At 42.9% G+C, this 17,803-nt stretch overlaps 1 protein-coding gene and 1 pseudogene across 1 annotated transcript in view; both read left to right on the forward strand.

The window, feature by feature from the left end:
• Positions 1 to 340: 340 nt before the first annotated feature.
• Positions 341 to 10,494, forward strand: LOC102835612 (annotated as a pseudogene).
• Positions 10,495 to 10,586: 92 nt separating this feature from the next.
• MSRB2 (methionine sulfoxide reductase B2) overlaps positions 10,587 to 17,803 on the forward strand; it is a 56,222-nt gene continuing 49,005 nt past the window's right edge. Inside the window, exon 1 of the mRNA XM_006869911.1 lies at positions 10,587 to 10,704. Coding sequence (XP_006869973.1) covers positions 10,587 to 10,704 — 118 coding nt within the window. The remainder of the gene's footprint in view (positions 10,705 to 17,803) is intronic.

Genomic DNA, 17,803 nt, shown 5'->3' on the forward strand with positions numbered 1-17,803 from the left:
CCTGATCTTGCTCCATAGGACTTTCACCTGTTTGGTCCCATGAAAGCAGCGCTTCAAGAATGAAGATCCACCTCTGATGAAGTGAAGACAGGAGTGCTTTCGTGGCTTGTAGCTCAGACTAAAATATATTATAATAAGGGGATGTGAAAGCTTGTTGACATATGAGCAAAGTGTATTGAAAAGCAAGGGGAGTATGTTGAAAAATGATGTATTTGTCTTTTCTAAAATTTGATTAAAATAAATTCTATAGCCAGGAAAAAAAAAATGCAATCAAGATGCACTGAGGTGCGGACTTAAGGCAGTCAGGTGCACAAGGCATGGCTTTCGATTCCATCGTGCTATGAGTATCCTGGCTGTGCTCTGGGACCTGCAGCTACCATCTAGTCATAGGACCCAGCATGCATTCAAAGAGCAAAGAAGAAAATAACTCAAGCAACATTTATTAAAAAGAAAATTCCTTTTTGAATACAAACAGGAACATTAGATATTATCCAGAGTGTGATGACATCCAACGACCAAATTATAATGGAACAGACATCCTGAAACTTAAAACAAAAATGGTTAATAAAGAAAACACCAATAGACCTACACAGAGCAAAAACAGTGTAACAATGAGAAAAAATTGTATTCCTTCAAAATCTTCCAATGAATTAACCGATTCAACTTTAGAAATTGATGCACATAATTTGAGGATGGCAATCAATCTCTTCAGTTGTTACCAACTAAAGGTGATGTTCCAAATCAGTGTATGACATTTAACCAGGCATTTCACTATAAAAAAACAATAAAAAGAAACAAACGCCCACAGAAAAATTAAAGCAAGAAGCTAATATGCCCAAGAAATTTGTGCTTGGATCATATTGTGGCCAAGTTATTGCATCTAAGATTAATTCATTCAGAAAACCTTTGCAAGTCAAAGATGAGAGTTCTACAGCAAACAAGAGACTTTCAACTAATGTCTCTAATGTCAGCAAGCCTCAGCCTCTGACCACGAGCAGCGTACCCCTGAGAGGCAACAGAGCCTCAAATGGGACACCATCACTAAAATTGGAAGCCCTGCATCTCAGGGAAGACTTGTGCAACCTCCTATTAGAAGCCACCACAATCGTGGCCAGGACAAGTAGAAACAAGGCATCATCAGAACCTCTGCCAATGTTATAATTCAGAAAGGGCCTCATAGAAAAGAACTGGTTCAATTAAAAATTGATGTATCTATGGTCAAAACCAGTTCTCAGAACATAAAAAGAAATGAGGCATGATAAAAAAAGCATAGCATCTGGAAATGTAACCAAACCTGCCTCATCTTCTAATATCAAATTGATAGAAAAGTCAAAAACCACTGACCAGCAAAGACATACTATAGCAGCAAAGACAGATGTCAATAATAAATCTACTCATTCCAAAGAAACTGCAGAGCAGAGAAAAGCTCATTTGACTGAGTGGAGAGCTGACAAAGGGAGAATGTTGAAAAGGCTTCCCAGCTCCTCAGTAGTTACCCAGTCTGAGTCTGAAGGACAACACAGATTTGTTTTTTGTTTAGGGTACTTTTAATATTCTCCAACACTATAATTCAGATGCATAAAATCTTCTATGGTCTTTCTTATTCATTGCCCACCTTTCACATGGGTATGAGGTGATTGAAAATACCATGGCTTGGGTGAGGCACATCTTAGTCCTCAGACTGATGTCTTTGCCTCTTTAACACTGCATTAGTTTGTTGAAACATTTCAATCTGTATCCTGTCAATTCCTGAAGCTTTGTTTTTCACCATTGTCTCCAGTGCACTTTGTACTTCTTTCTTCAGTACCTTTGGCTCTTGATCAGATGCAGCAACTTGAAATGATTGAACATTGACCATTTCTTTTTTGATAGAGTGATTCTCTGTGTTCCTTCCATCTTCTTTTGGTAATTTCAGTATTTTGCCCATTTGTCGTTAAATGCCATTGATTCAGATCTGACTCATAACAATCTTATATAGGGTTCATGAGGAGCAGCTGATGAGTTTGAACTGCCAACCTTGCAGTTCAAACTGACTTTGCTGTCTAGCACATTAACCCACAGCGCCAAACCAGGACTCCATTTTGCCCACCGTTGTTGTTGTTGTTAAGTGATGTTGAGTTGGTTCCAGCCCACAGTAACACTGTATAGGTTTTCCAAGGAGTGGCTGGTGGGTTTGAACTGCCAAGTTTGTAGTTCAAACTGACCTTGTCGTCCAGCACTTTAAATCAAAGCACCATATCAGGACTCCCATAGAATCCTTCAACATCACATGTTGAGGTTTGATTTTTGAATTCAATTCTTTCAGCTTGAGAAACTGGTTGTGTTCTTCTCTTTCGGTTTTCTAACTTGCCATTTCATTATAATACTTGACTTTGTCTTCTCAAGCTGTCCTTTGAAATTTTCTGTTCAAGTCTTTTACTGCCTCATTTCTTAAAATATCTAACGTCTCAAACTCAGGAGCAAGTTTCAGAGTCTTTTCTGACATTTTGGTATTTTCTTCACTGTCTTTTTAATGACTTTTACTTTCTTCCTATATGATCTTGATTTCATCCCACAAATCTTCTGGTCTTCAGTTATTCGTGTCTAATGCATCAAATATATTCTTGAGATAGTCTCTAAATTCAGGTAGTAAATATTCAGGATCATATTTTGCTTATGAGCAAGATGGTTCTTTCCACAGTCTTCCCCTGGCCTTGTTTTGGCTAATGATATTGATCTTTTCCACCATATTTTCCCACAGATGTAGTCAGATTGTTTCAACTGGTAGTTTCAAACTGCTGACCGTGAGATTAGCAACCAGTTCGTAACCACTACATTACCAGAGCAATACTGTTGTTGTTGTTTGCTGGGGACAGCATACGCAGAGCCTGGGTTGATTAGTGGCAGCCCCATTGAACCACATCTGAATATAATCAGTTTAACCCAGATGCTCTTCTTCCTCCTGAAAGTATATAGGAATGTGATAATTAAGAACAATGTAGCATTTTAAGTATAGATAAATGAAGCCCGGTGCCTGAGGTCTTGCTCACAAACAAAAGTTTGCAAAGTGTACAGAGACAGCTTGGCTCCTTTCAGGAACCTTGCTTTATGTTATGTATCCTTAAGAAACTGCACATCACTGCTCTAGATCATTTAAGCCTAAAAATTAATATATAACAGCTTGATTGAACCTTTTTTCTGTAAAAATAAAAATGTTAGATTGTTAAGAAAAAACTATGAAAATATCTTAAAAGTTGTTCCTGTGAATCATTATATCCTGTATATGGTTTCTGAGGAGCAGCTGGTGGGTTTGAACTACCAGCCTTGCAGTTAACAGTCTATTGCTTATCCTACAGAGTGACATTAGGACTCCACTTTACCCATTGCTGTTGTTGCTGTTGTTAAGTGCTGTGAGTTAGTCTGACCTATAGCGATTCTGTATAGGGTTTCCAAGGAGTGACTGGTGAGCTTGAACCGCAGACCTTGTGGTTCAAACCTACAATGAAGTCCAATGCTTCCCCTGTAGCTCCATACCAGGACTCCATATATATATTAATTTTTAGGCTTAAATGATTTTTAGAGTTTTTGTTGTAGAAGGAGAGTTTTAGAAGAGGAGAGGGAGGATGGAACAAGAAGGCCGGTATAGACCCTTGGCATAAGACTTCCCTGGGATGACTACTTGAGTTAGGTAAGTGCGAAAGAAAAGGAGATACAGACTCAACAGTCAGTGACCAGACTTTTATTTATGGTTAAAAATCTTCAGGGGTACGCTGAGAAGATACAGAGCCCACTCTGCTCACAGACTGAGAGATATTTATGCTTCTGGGAGAGGGAGCTGGGCAGGACAATTTTTTCTTGTTCTAGGAAGTACTGCATGGTTCCAGGAAATTAATGTGAGTTTTGGTGGAGGGAATACTAGGAAATGGTGCTGAGCTTAATTAAGGTGGCTGCTGATTGGCTTCTCTATCATTCCTCCCTTTTGATAAAATATATAAAAAAGGGAAAAAGGTATTGTGATGAGCTATTTACTGCTGGATGGGGCATTGAAGGATCTTGGAGTTGTTGATATTGTTGAAGGACCATTATTTGTGTATTTGCTGATTATTGGTATTATTGATAGTCTGCTGGAGAAATTTTAGAGAAACCTGAAAGACACTTGGCCCAACTGTTACTAGGAGGAGAAAAATTATTATGGGAATTAAGAGGGGGAGTAACCAGGCATGAACCTGAAAACCAAGATTGAGAATTAGCGTACAGTTTGGTGTCATGGTCTCATATTATCTGAGTTCCTTCTCTAACTATACCTGACTCGTTAACAAAGAAACAACAGGTTTCTTGGAGGAAAGTACATAAGCCACTTTTTCTGCCATATGGAGGTCTAGTCCGCGTCTGGTTTGGAGCACGATGGTAGCAAGGGGGTCTACTTGATCTTGTAGGGATGAAAGTTAGCTTTGTCTAAATCCCATTGATAGGATATTAAATACATTCTTACCAACAGAGAAAAGATTGAAGTTGTCAAGGACTTAATTCTTCTTGGATCAACTATCAACACTCATGGAAGCAGCAGTCAAGAAATCAAACCATGTATTACATTAGACAACTCTGCTGCACAAGACCTTTTTAAAGCTTTGAAGAGCAAAGATAGCTTGAGAACTAAGGTACGCCTGACCCAAGTCATTGTATTTTCAGTAACCTCATATGCTTGCGAAAGCTGGACAGTGAATAAGGAAGACCATAGAAGAATTGATGCTTTTGAGTTAAGGTGCTGGAGGAGAATAGTGAAAGTGCCATGGGTTGCCAAAAGAACCAATAGATCCATTTTGGAAGAAGTGCAGCCAGAGTGCTCTTTGGAGGCCAGAATGGCCAAATGTCGCCTCTCATACTTCAGACATATTGTCAGGAGGGACCAGTCACTGGAGAAGGATATCATGTTTGGTAAGGTGGAGGGTCAGAGGAAAAGAGGAAGACCCCCAACGAGATGGATTGGCCAAGTGGCAGCATCAATGGACTCTCAAGTGTGGCAACAGTAGTGAGGTTGGCCCAGGATCGGGCAGTGTTTTGTTCCACTGTGCATAATGTTGCTATGGGTCAGTACTGACTCGATGGCACCTAACAACAACAATCCAGAGTCCAGCTGTTTGGATTCCTATTGCAGAGGAGACACCTAGGCCTACTAGTAATAGAATGAGAGTGATTGCTCAGATGGGTCTTACTTGGGAGTAGGGTGGCATGGAAAAGGTTGGTGGGTAGGGGCAGAGTAAATAGGTGGAGAGAGGAAAGCGAAGGTTCACGTATCTAGGAAGTACTGCATGGTTTATGGTTAAAAGCCTGCCCAATTTGTGGTGAGGCAGGAGGAAAAAAGTGCCTTGGCTAGGGTTAATACACCCCATTAGGTTAAAATTCAGAAGGGAGCAGAAGGTGAAGGTGTTGGTCCAAGAGTTGCCCTCTTGTTTGCAAACGTGAATGGAAGAGGCTAAGTGGGCTGCTACTAATAGTTGAAGCCAGTTTGCATTTGTTCTTCAATAGGGGTAGGGGTTTCTAGGCAAGGGTGGTGGGGAGGTGGGAAAAGGACGTGTGGGGAGTACCCTGCAGGAGGATTTTAAGGAGGGTGTCCACTTCCCACAGTGGTGAAGGAGGAGGAATACTTTCTACATAGGAGCACCCTTGACAGTATTTGCAGGTGATAGATGGTATGTTCTGTGGGATGGAAATGTATTTGGGGATCGAGGTTTTAAAGGGATAGGTGGGATTTATAGTACTCCCTGAATTTTGAAAATGGAAGGATTTTTCTCTGGGAAGATGCGTATGTGTTGGGTGGGTTAGGGAGGGGAATGGTGTCATTGCAGTCCTAATGGGGTAGATGTCTAAAGGAAACGTTGTTGATACCCCGATACTGCCTGGGTTCCTCTTGGCAACTGGCAGGTTTGTACAGACCCTGACTAGGACCTTATCCCATGGGTCTCCGTAGAGAGAACTGAGCAGACCGCCTTATCCCCTATGAGGTCACCAATGACTTACCAGACAATGCTTACCAGACAAATGCTCAAGAAATCCAATCTGTACACATTTTAGCAAGAGTAAGGCTTTATTATTTTTCGATTTTGCAAAATCGGGCACCAAGCCCAGAAGACAAGAAGAGCAGATGCACTTAGGCCATTTTACCAGCATCTTTCTCTCCTAACTCAAAAGTTCCTCCCCCCACCGTTCCTCATTGACTGAGTACTAGGAGTGAACAATTTTCCCCAATCTCACCTATTTCCCTTGGATGGTTGCAGTCTTATTTTTGAATTTCTACTTCTTGAACAGGTTCCCTTCCCCCTCACCTAATCGGTTCTGTTTACACATACCCCAGGTGAATGAGCTCCTGCTGCTATATCAGCCAACAATCTCAATTAGCAACTCCCTGGACCCCCTTATTCCTGAAGATGGACCATGTATTATTTCTTACATGTCCTACAGGGATGGCTGTGGGGAAAGGCTGACAAGAGAAACAGAGAGGGGTTTGACTTATTAGATTTTTGATAGTTCCTATCAGCCCAAGGGAAGTAGTATTTGAGAGTTTTAGGTGCTGGATCTTAGAGATTTGGTTCAGAGGGTGGTTCTAAGAAAGGGGCCACATTGTATGCTGATGCTGAGGCATGGATGCATATCCAATAAGTGGAGTAAAGGGTGATGGCTTGAGATTGGGAAAGCATGATGGATATACGATTGATTGAGGAGGTTAGATGTGCAGGAAGAGAGTTAGTGGAAAGAGAAGGGAAGGTTAAGTATAGGGGAGTAGACGGAATAAGGAACAGAATGAGAACAGGATTTGAGTGGGGAAGAAGGAGCCCTTGAAGCCATAATTGTGGAAGCAATTATGAATTGAATAAAGTAGGAACTGTGAGGAGCTTGGTGGATAATAGAGTTGGCTGGAATGGAGGGTGTTTAGGAAATGGTGGACATTTTGAGTAGTTAGGTTGCCGTGTGAGTGTCATGCAGAGAGGGTAGGCCCTTTGGGTATTCTGGTCAGTGGGAGGGAGGTGGGACATGAAAGGGTAGAAGAATATGAGGAGGTATTGAATTTAGGGGCAGAAGGTTCTTTTTGAGGCAGGAAAACTGGATCTAATATGGGAAGGTTTTCAGTTTGGCCACAGTCTGGGGTAGTTGGGATTACAATACATGGACTGGGTCATTTTGGTTTAAGGGGAGAGGAGTGGGAAGTGATGGCTAGCCATACTGTGTTTCCTGGGTAGAGGGCTTCTGAAGTGATATTTTAGTGCCTACATGGTGGACCACTACTACTGGTTGAGAGGTGTCCCATACTATAGGGCTTACTTCAGGTAAAAGGCAGGAGGTGTTAGGAGAGTCTCCAAAGGTGTCTGGCTGGTACAGGAGAACAAAGGATATCTGTGATTCTGCGGTGGGGAAGTGTATAGAGTCTTTGAATTTTGATAGGACTTCTCATCTTAAGATGGGGGTGGGGTATGAAGGAATAATTAGTAAGGAGTGGGAGAAAGGGATTTCCAAAAGAGCACAAAATAGTGGGTCAGTTTGAAGTGGAGAGGAGGGTCAGCAGTCAACGCAGACAATAGACAGGGAGGGAGGATGTAGGGATCCGAGATATTCTGGAAGGACTGAATAGGTTGTCCCCATGTCTAGTAAAAAGGAGAGAAGCTTACCAGAGACTTTAAGTGTTACCATGGGCTCTGATGGTGGTTGTGTTGTGAGGCAATGAGTCTAGGGCCCTTTCAGTCCTCCTTTCCTGTGACTCCAAGGAAATCGGCTAGGTGATTCTGCGAAAGGGCAGGAACAGATGAACTCACGCTGGCAACATGGTCCCGCCAAGGGTTAATCTGCCTTCCAGTGACCCTTTTCATTGCAGAGTGGACAAGGCCTGGAGGGCGGGAGTTAGGGTAAGATAGAGAGCAATGTCCTAGCTTCCCACATTTAAAGCAGGCTCCTGGAGGCCTGCCGGGGATTTTTAGACAGACCATTCTGATGGGAGCTCCGGAAGGCCTTTGCTAGTAACTGGCATTTAGACCGATGTCTCTTGTGTTTTTTGGGCGTTTTGTCGTTCTTCCCTGTTATTGAAGATTTTGAAGGTGGCATTTAGTAGGTCTTTTGGGGATGCCCGGGGTCTTTCATCTAATTTTAAAACATTTTTTCGGATATAGGGGGCTGATTGGGAAATGAAATGGAGATTTATGTAGAATTGTCTTTCTTGGGACTCAGGGTTGTTGGTGATACATTTTTCTGTGGCCTCGACTAGTCTGGAGAGGAAAAGTGCTGGGTTTTCATTAGGGAGTTAGGTAAGTTCTTTAATTCCCCCCCCCCCCCCATAATTAACTGCTTTCTGTGCAAACCGATTTATTCCTGGAGACAAAGGGTGCTAACTTGGGGCGGCCGGGGGAATCTAATTGGTAAGACCACTGTGGGTTTCTGGGGACTGCAGTGACGGCGACCTCGTGGATGTTGGGATGTTGATAGAGACCGTCTGCAGGTGTTTGTTTCTGCTGCCCTCCAGAAACGCTCCCAGTCGTTTGGACCCAGGCAGGTGGACAGGATGACAAAAATGTCATGACAAGTAAGGTTATAGGTTTGTGTGACATAAAGAAATTCTTTTCTAAAGAATTTCCTCGGAGAAATGTCCTAGTGGCTTTTCAATCTGTGACAGGCCCGCTACGGAGACAGGATCATGGACGCTGAGGATTCCTTCCAGCCCCGAGACTTCTCTAAGTAGCAGAATGGGTTGGAGTGGGGTGAGGGTGGAGAGGGAGTCAGTGAAATCTGGACTAGGCGGGAGAGTGCTCCTGGAGCTAGTCTGGGGATGGGAGGGTAAGGGAGAGTCTGGAGGGCAATGTGGGGGTCGGCGGGCAGGTAGAGAGGGGGTGTTTCGTCTGCTAGGTCAATGTCCGGTGCGGAGGGAAGAGGGACTATTTTGGGGAGATTGTTGAGAAGGAGGTTTTGATAGGGGGAACAGGATTGGCTGAGAGACTTTCGGGATAGTTAGAGCCAAATCTTTGGATTTAAGGGACTTCGACCACTTGCCATTCCCTTGTAGATTTTCAAGATCCCGGAGGATCAGAAGTTTAAATGTGCCATTTTCGGGTCAATGGGAGTCGTTATCTAATTCGTATTGGGGGCCAAGCGACATTGCAAAAGAGGCGTTTGGGCCGTATTGTGTCACGGAGTCTGAGTTGGGTGAGATGGGAATGGAGGCAAGGTGGTTGGATGGCTGGGACCCCAAGACGAGAAACAAAAGAAGCAGGGTTTAGGGGACGTTGGTCTGTCTTTTGGAAGGTCCAGAGCTAACCCATGGGACATCCCAGATGATTAGTCTGCCCCCCCCCCCCCAGGGGCGGCTAGAGGGGAATCCTCACATCTGAGCAGTCGGGGAGAGGGCTCCGGAGGTTACTTCCTTTTGCTTCTCACCGGGATACAGAATGTGGAGAAGCGGTGGTGCTTGAAAACCGGTCGAACTGAGTCGGATTAAAGAAGAGAGGAGGAGGGGAGGGGGCTGGAATCTGTCTCCAATGAGTACCAGCTGGGTCCCAGGATGTTCGTTTTTGTTGTAGAAGGAGTTTTAGAATAGGGAAGGGAGGATGGAACAAGCAGGCCAGTATAGATCTCGGCTTAAGACCACCCTGGGATGACTACTTGAGTTAGGTAAATTTAAAAGAAAAGGAGATAGAGACTCAATGGCCAGCGACTAAGACTTTTATTTAGGATTAAAAGCCTGCAGGGGTATTCTGAGGAGGTACAGAGCCCACTGTGCTCACGGATGAAGACATATTGAGAGATATTTTTGCTTCTGGGGGAGGAAGCCCGCTTGTGGGTTTGGGTGGAGTTAACGAGGGTTGGGGGGGGGGGTGCTAGAAAATGATGCTGAGTTTAAGGTGTGATTTCTCTACCAACTTTAGATGCAAACTAATCTATAACCACCAATCTATACAAAACAACAACAAATACAAAAATCAAACTAAACCCACTGCTATGCAGTCGATTACGATCCTAAACTGGGTTTCCAAAGCGGTAAACCTTTATGGGAACTCCTGTTGTGGCTCTGTAGGATAAGCCCTAGACAGCAAACCACAAGGTCAGCGGTTCAAACCCACTCACAGCTCCTTCGAGACCTTATACAGGGTCAATATGAGTCAGAACCTACTCTATGGCATTTAACAACAAACAACAAACCTTTAAGGAGCAGAAAGCGTCCTCTTTCTCCCGCCAAACGGATGGTGGATTCGAATTGCTGACTTTGGGGTTAGCAATCCAACGTTACGCCACCAGGGATACTTCCAAATTCTACAAGGGGCTTCAAAATGTTCGTGAGAAAATTCCACGATCTTTTCATTTTATTTTCCACAAAAATTTTGAAGTCCCCTCATGGTGACGAAATACAGAGTAGTGGTTGACCTGGGGATAGCAAATGGTCCCGCTGAGGAGACAGGCCAAGGGACCAGCGAAGCTAAGGCAGAAGAGGGCGGGGTGAAGCTGAGGTGGAGTGACGTAGGACGGGAGGAGCAGGAATAGTCAGGGAGGTGATAGGAGCCTAGAGGCAGGAGACGGCGGGGGGCGGGGCCTCTGCGTGGTGGGGCTCTAGCCGGCTGCGCAACGGCAGCGTCATGGCGCACCTCCTCTGGGCTCTCCCCAGGCTTCCCCTCCGCGAGGTGTCTGCGCGGGCTTTGCGGGGTCAAGGGGCCAGCTTTGGTCACGTCGTAAGGTCCAGACACCGGGACGCAGGTAGGATGCGGCCCTTGCCGCCCGGGTGGCTCCGCCTCTCTCCTGCCTCCAGTGTCACCTTATTTGCTGTGACTTTTAAGGAGCCCTGGTTACCCAGTGGGCTCACCACGGGGGCCCTGGTTGTTGTTTTTAAGTGCCATAGAGTCGGTTCCGACCTATAGCGACCCTATATAGGGTTTCCGAGGAGCAGCTGGTGAGCTTGAACCGCCAACCTTGCAGTTCAAACGCTTTGCAGTCTGGCGCTTTAAGCCACAGCGCCACACCAGGACTCTGGTTACCCAGTGGTTAAGTAATCTTCACGGAACGGTCAGCAGCTCACACCCACCAACTGCTCAGCGAGAGAAAGATGCAGTCTCCACCCAGCAGGACACTTTGAACAACCCTATAGGTCAGAGTACTATTGTGCCCTAGGGCTTCCAAGGCTGTAAATCTATGTGGAAGCAGACTTTTTCAGCGGAGAGGCTGGTGCGTTTGGTTAGGAGGTAAGCACTTAACTATTGCGCCACCAGTGATCCTTCTGTAAATATTGTTGGAGTCGGTTCCGAATCATACCAAACTTGTAAAGGGTTTCAGAGCCTGTAAATCTTTCCGGGGGCAGAAAGCCTCATCCTTCTCGCGTCAGTAAATACTGTTATTGTTGTTCACTGTTGTGCGGTCGGATTGGAATCATAGCGACCCCATATAGTGTATCCGAGGAGCGGCTGATGGGTTTGAACCACCGACCTTGCAGTTAGCAGTCCATTGCTTATCCTACAGCACCACACCAGCTTTGGAAACCCCATGGAGCAGTCCTACTCTGCCCTATGGGAACTCTATGAAATTAATTGGTAGGTAGCAGTAACAGGTTTGCTGTGTCTTGTGGGCCCCATGCTCCTTCTAGGCCAGGTACTTCCGTTCTCCTGAAATTTCTGCATGCCTCTGACCCGATTTTTGCTGCCAGGGACTGTGATTTCTAAACTTGGGGAAGGATCACTAACATCTGTGAGAATCTGATGATTAGATCCTCTCCCCAGACATTCGTACAATTTTTAGTTTTCAAAAACAGTTGCCTTAAGGAGCCGCTGAAACTTAAACAAGGACTCCAGGTGTACAACTGAGGTTGCTTTCTCCTGTCATGACCATTGTCATCCTGTCCATTGCGACTCATAGTGACCCCATGTGACAGAGTAGAACTGCTCCATAGCATTTCCAGGCCATGAAGCAGACAGCCACACCTTTCTTCTGCAGAGCTGCTGGTGGGTTCCAATGGCTCACCATTCAGTTAGCAGGTGAGCGCTTAACCAGGGCTCCTTTTCCAGGTCACACCTAGCCTTTGTCTTTTACACTGTACTCTTCTTCTTTGTTCTGTGTTCTTTTCACATATGTTGTTGTTAAAGTGTCATCGAGTTACTTGGGACTCATAGTGACCCTGCATAGGGTTTCTGAGGAGCAGCTGGTAGATTTGAGCCACTGACCTTGAGGTTCAAACTGACTTTGTCTCCAGTGTATTATCCTTCAGCACCACAATCAGGCAATTCAGAATTTGAATTCCTGTTAGTTTCCTTCCCTGAGTGGCAGTTACCCCTTTAAACTCATAATCATTATTTGTTCAGGAGTTTGGTGGTGACTATGAGACCACAGAAAACGTATGTGTGTGTTCTGCTAAATAGCTTTGACTTCTCTGTTAGATTGTTTTTGTTGTTGACTTGTAGTGACCCCTTACAGGATTTCTAAGGTTTGGCTGGTGAGTTTGAACCACTGATCCTGCAGTTCAAACTGATCTTTTAGTCCAGCGTATTAACCCACAGCGCCACACCAGGATTCTCTGTTAGACTGGAACATAGGTCAACTGGCATGGCATTTTAGATACTATTTCTGGGCAGTTTTAGTGTCCCTTTTAATTGGCTTCCTGAACAACTATCCAAGTGGCCCACCTCTGAGTCCAATTTTACATTCGTCCATTGAAGATATTCAGAGCTCTAATACCATTGCCGATATCATTTGAAACTCTTTCTATCCCTTGAAGTTATTTTTTATTTTATAAATGTTGTTGTTATTAACTCAACTAGAGGAAGATAAAAACAAACAAACAAACAATTTTTGATAAAGAAAATGAGGGTAAATTGCTACAATTTGATGAAGAACTTGACCTATACTCATGGAGGTAGTAATTCTAAATACCAAGACAGAGGGACGGAGTCTTCACATTAAGTATCAATGCTATCCCCTCTGTATACAGAGTAGATAGGGATGGGCAACTTAGACATTGGCTACCTAAAATGTGGGGGTTATAAAGGCATGAAGTGACTGGCTTATACGTATTCAAGAGGGAGTTTAGTTTAAGAGTGTGTGGGGGAATATCAATCCCCACTGAATAGTTTTCATCTTGGCTTGACGGGTCTTGTGAAAGGAGATGGAGATAGGATTCTTTTGATTCAATAGTGTGTATTTGTTAACATCACTAATTGAGACTTTCACAATTGTACAGATAGAAGTTTTGTAACAAAAACGGGGGAGTAGTTAATCTTACATTCCAGAAACAGAGGCCCCTAGGACCATCAAGGGAGAAGAGCACAAGCAGAATGCAGGACCTTATTCAGGGAAGAAGTGACACCAGAGATGGAGGCAGAGATGGGGTCATGGAGAGAGGGAGCAGGTGAGGACTCTAGATTCATGGGAAGAGCCCTCTAAGAGCTGGCGGCCATGAGGCAGACTTGCAGAATGTGCCCTTTGGTGGTGTAAATTATTATATGTTCCTGAGTGTTTAAAAAAAACAAAAGGTAAAGTAAATAGGGAGAAACACTGTTGATGATTATAATTATTGTAATGAAACAAGGTGTGGGATTTGTTGAATGTAAAACTGATGATCCTGATGATCTGCCCTGTAAACTTTCACTCAACTCACAATAAAAACTTTAAAAACCAAGAAAACCTCTACCCTAGTGAAAGCTAAAAGAAAAATGTTGTTACTAAGTCTGTTCTGACTCATGGCGACCCTGTATGGGGTTTCCAAGGACCTTGTGGGTTTGAACTGCTAACTGTCTAGTGCTTACTACACACCGTACTAGGCGCTGTACTAGGACTCCACTATTTTAAAAAGTAGTGTTAAGTAAATGAATAAATAAAAGCACTGGTATATGCAGTTGTAGCTGATGCAGCATGACTTTCTGTCATGGCCTAGTAACCCTCTGGTGTGTCCATTGAGCCAGCCAGATGACATTTGTTGCAAACCTACTATGTACCAAGCATTGTCTGGCTAAGACCACAGGTTATATAGATCACAGTTGTGAGCTGGAGCTCTCCACATCCCGATTCATGATAGTGGTTTTAGTGGAAACTTCTTTTTATGTGAATTTATGTGAATTGGTATGAATTTCATGTGAATTTCAGAAGCAGTCTAAGGAATTACCCTGGAATCTAAAGTTCTTTAGCAATGTTAAAACTGGCCAAATACCAGTACATAACATTAGCAGACACCCCCTCAGCCCCTGGGATTTATTCTAAGGAAATAATTCAAAAAAGAACAAAACTGTTTTTAGTAACACTACTTTTAAGAACCAGAAACGAGCTATAACCCAAATGTCCATCAGTAAACCATGATAGTATAACACAACAAACTGTTGTTGTTTTAGGTGCCGTTGAGCTCGTTCCAATTCATAGAAGCCTCATGCACAATGGAACAAAACAATGCCTAGTTCAGCATTATTCTCACAGTTGATATATTTGAATCTGTCATTGCTGCCACTGTGTCAGTCCATCTTGTTTGAAGGTCTTCCTCTACTGCTGACCATCCACTTTACCAAGCATGATGTCCTTCTCTAGGGACTGGCTTCTCCTGATATCACTGTCTAAACTATGAAAGACATTGTCTAGCTATCCTGGTCTCTAAGGAGCATTCTGGCTGTACTTCTTCCAACACAGTTTTGTTTGTTTGCCTCGGTCTATGAAACTTTCTATATTCTTAAACAATACCATAATTCATGTGCAGAAATTCTCTGATCTTCCTTATTCATTGTTCAACTTTCACATTCTTATGTGCCAATTGGACATACCATGACTTGGGGTCAGCTGTACCTTAGTCTTCAAAGTGACATCTTTGATCTTTAACACTTTAAAAATGTCTTTTAAAGCAGATTTGCCTAATGCAATACGTCATCTGATTTCTTGACTGCTGCTTCCATGAATGTTGATTGTGTATCCAAACAAAATGAAGTTTTTGACAGCTTCAACCTTTTCTCTGCTTATCATGATTTTTTTTTTTTTTTGGTCCAGCTGTGAGGATTTTTGTTTTCTTTACATTAAGGTACAGCCCATACTGAAGACTGTAATCTTTAGTATTCAACAATAAGTATTTTAAGTCCTCTTTGCTTCAAGCAAGCAAGGTTGTGTCATCTGCATATCGCAGGTTGTTATTATATCTTCCTGTAATCCTAATGCCACATTCTTCTTCATTTAATCCAGTTTCTCAGCTAGTTTGTTCAGCATACAGATTGAATAAGTATGTGAAAGGATACAACCCCGGCACACACCTAAATACTCAGTGCACACACATAACAAGTTATGTATACCTTAAAAATGATGAACATGTTTTATAGTGCTGTAGGTTAATGTGCTGGACTGCAAAGTCGGCTTGAACCAAAAAGTCAGCAGTTCAAGTTCACCAGCTGCTCCTCAGGAACTATAGGTCGCTATAGGTAGGAACTGACTCGATGGCATTTAACAACAACAACACTGGTTACTTCAGTAACCGACAGACTCAAATCGGAATCTTGCCTCTGCCACTTATTAGCTATACATCTTTGTTAAACCTGATGAGCTCAAACCTCAGAACAATGGGGAAATGATAGGATCTATCCATTAGGGTTGCTGTATTGAATAAATGAAAAATAAAACAACAACAAAAATAGGTAAAATTGTGTAGCTGTCTAGTATAGTAACAACAATAGCTCAACTTATTGGCCTTTGAATAACATCTTAATGCTGTTGAGTCCCAATTTACATATGTGGTTTGGAACTCTTCTAACTAAATTCATGTATCTAGCTCCTTACTTGAGATCTCCATTTGGACATCTGATTTAATTTGTATCTGCAGACTTCTAAACACAGCCATAGCCAGGCTCCCCTACCTACTCTTCCTGTGGTGGTGGTGGTGGTTATGTGCCTTGAAGTTGGTTCTGACTCATAGCAACCCTGTACATCTTGGCTGTAAATCTTCCTGTATTCCTCCTTATCTTCCAGTGCTCAGATAAAAACCCCTTCAGTAATGACCTGTGACCTTGACCCTCAACCCTTTCCTTTCTCTCATACTCCACATCTGATCCATCGGCAAATCCTCTGATACTACCATCAGCATATATGTGGTGTCTGACCCCTCTGAGCACCTCTACTACTTCCGGAGCCAATTGTCTTCCATCCTCAGCCAGATGATTGCAGAAGCCTCCTGTTTTCCCTGGTTTTAGCCTTTGCCCTGCTTCAATTTATTTTTAGTACATCAGCCTTGTTCGATATGTTAGATCTTGTCACACTTCTGCTTAAAAACCCTCCAATGGCTTCCTGACTCACTCAGAATAAAACCAAAAACCCTTACAATCGCCTGTCTCATGCCACCCACTCACTAACCTTCTTGCTGTTCCTATACATGCCAGGCACACTCCTACCTACTTTTCAAAATCTTGCCTGCAGTGTGCTTCAAATCTTTGCTGAAATGTCATTTTCTTAGTAAGGCCTTTCCTGGCTTCTGTGTTTGAAATTGTGTATGTACATGCACACAATATAAATGCATATATGTACCAAAAAGCCCACTGCCATCGAGTCAGTTCTGACTTATAGTCTGAAACTAAATCTTTACAGGAGCAGACAGTGTATTTTTTCTCTCTGGAAGCAGCTGGTGGATTTGATCCTCTAGCCTTTTGGTTAGCAGCCCAATGCCTAACCCACAGGTCTACTGCATTTACAGGCACACATAAATACACAGTGCACACACATAAATGAAAACCTGCACATACGCAAACACACATGCACACACATAAATACAGCTGCACTCACACACATACATATACATCCTGGCACTTTTTAATCCCTTTCATGGCTTTTAAAAACTCCTGATAAAATTCTATAGCATTTTTTAGTTTGTTTATTATCTGTGGCATACTGATGTGGCGCTGCAGGCTAATGATCTGAACTGCAAGGTTGGCAGTTCAAGCTCACCAGCTGCTCCTTGGAGACCCTGTACAGGGTCACTGTGAGTTGGAACTGACTTGACAGCACTTAACAACAACAACAACAACAACATTATATCTGTACTTTGTAAGGGCATTAATAGAGTTTTAATTATAAAAGAAAAGAAAGATAGTATAAAAAGGCAGACTAGACATGGTGATCCACATAGAGACAATCCCACAGATGTGTCCAGAGCAGCAAAAGAATGCCAAAGATTGTTGGCAGTCACTGGAAACTTAGAGAGAGGCCCACAGAACGAATCAACACAAACAAGAGCTTTTGACCTCTGAAACCGTGAGAAAACAAATTTCTGTTCTTTAAATCCACCCACTTGTAGTATTGTTGTTATAGCAACAGAAAGTAACTAAGAAACTCAATAACGTCTTTTATGTCTGTTGTTTTTTCTTGGACCCAGAGTTCATTCTAGAACAGTTGAGAGGACTTTTGATATCTTTCTTGACATTGACCTGTCCCTTAAAGATTATGGGTAACTGTTTTTTTAGAATTTCCTTCCCTCAGACTTGTCATTATTTTTCATGATTAGATTAATTTTGCACAGTTTTAGCCGGAAGACTATCTGATAGTGTTGTGTCCTCTTCAGTGTATCACATTAGGAGACACATGGGGTTCACTTGTCCCCACTGCTAGTGATGCTAACTCTGCTCATTTGAAGTGGTGACTTTTAAAGGTACTTTTTCGTCATTCTAATTAAAATCTGGGGGGTAGTATTTTGAAAATGTGTAACTGTTCTCTTCACTAACAGTTTTTCACACAGGAGTTTTAGAATCCCCTGATGACCCTTGTATGAATCACGTATTATTTTGTTAATTTTTTTTTTTTTTAATTAAAGGTTTTTATTGTGGATTGAGTGAAAGTTTACAGGGCACATCATCAGTTTCAC

This window comes from Chrysochloris asiatica, unplaced genomic scaffold, assembly GCF_000296735.1.
Source record: "Chrysochloris asiatica unplaced genomic scaffold, ChrAsi1.0 scaffold00137, whole genome shotgun sequence".
Classification (NCBI taxonomy): domain Eukaryota; kingdom Metazoa; phylum Chordata; class Mammalia; order Afrosoricida; family Chrysochloridae; genus Chrysochloris; species Chrysochloris asiatica.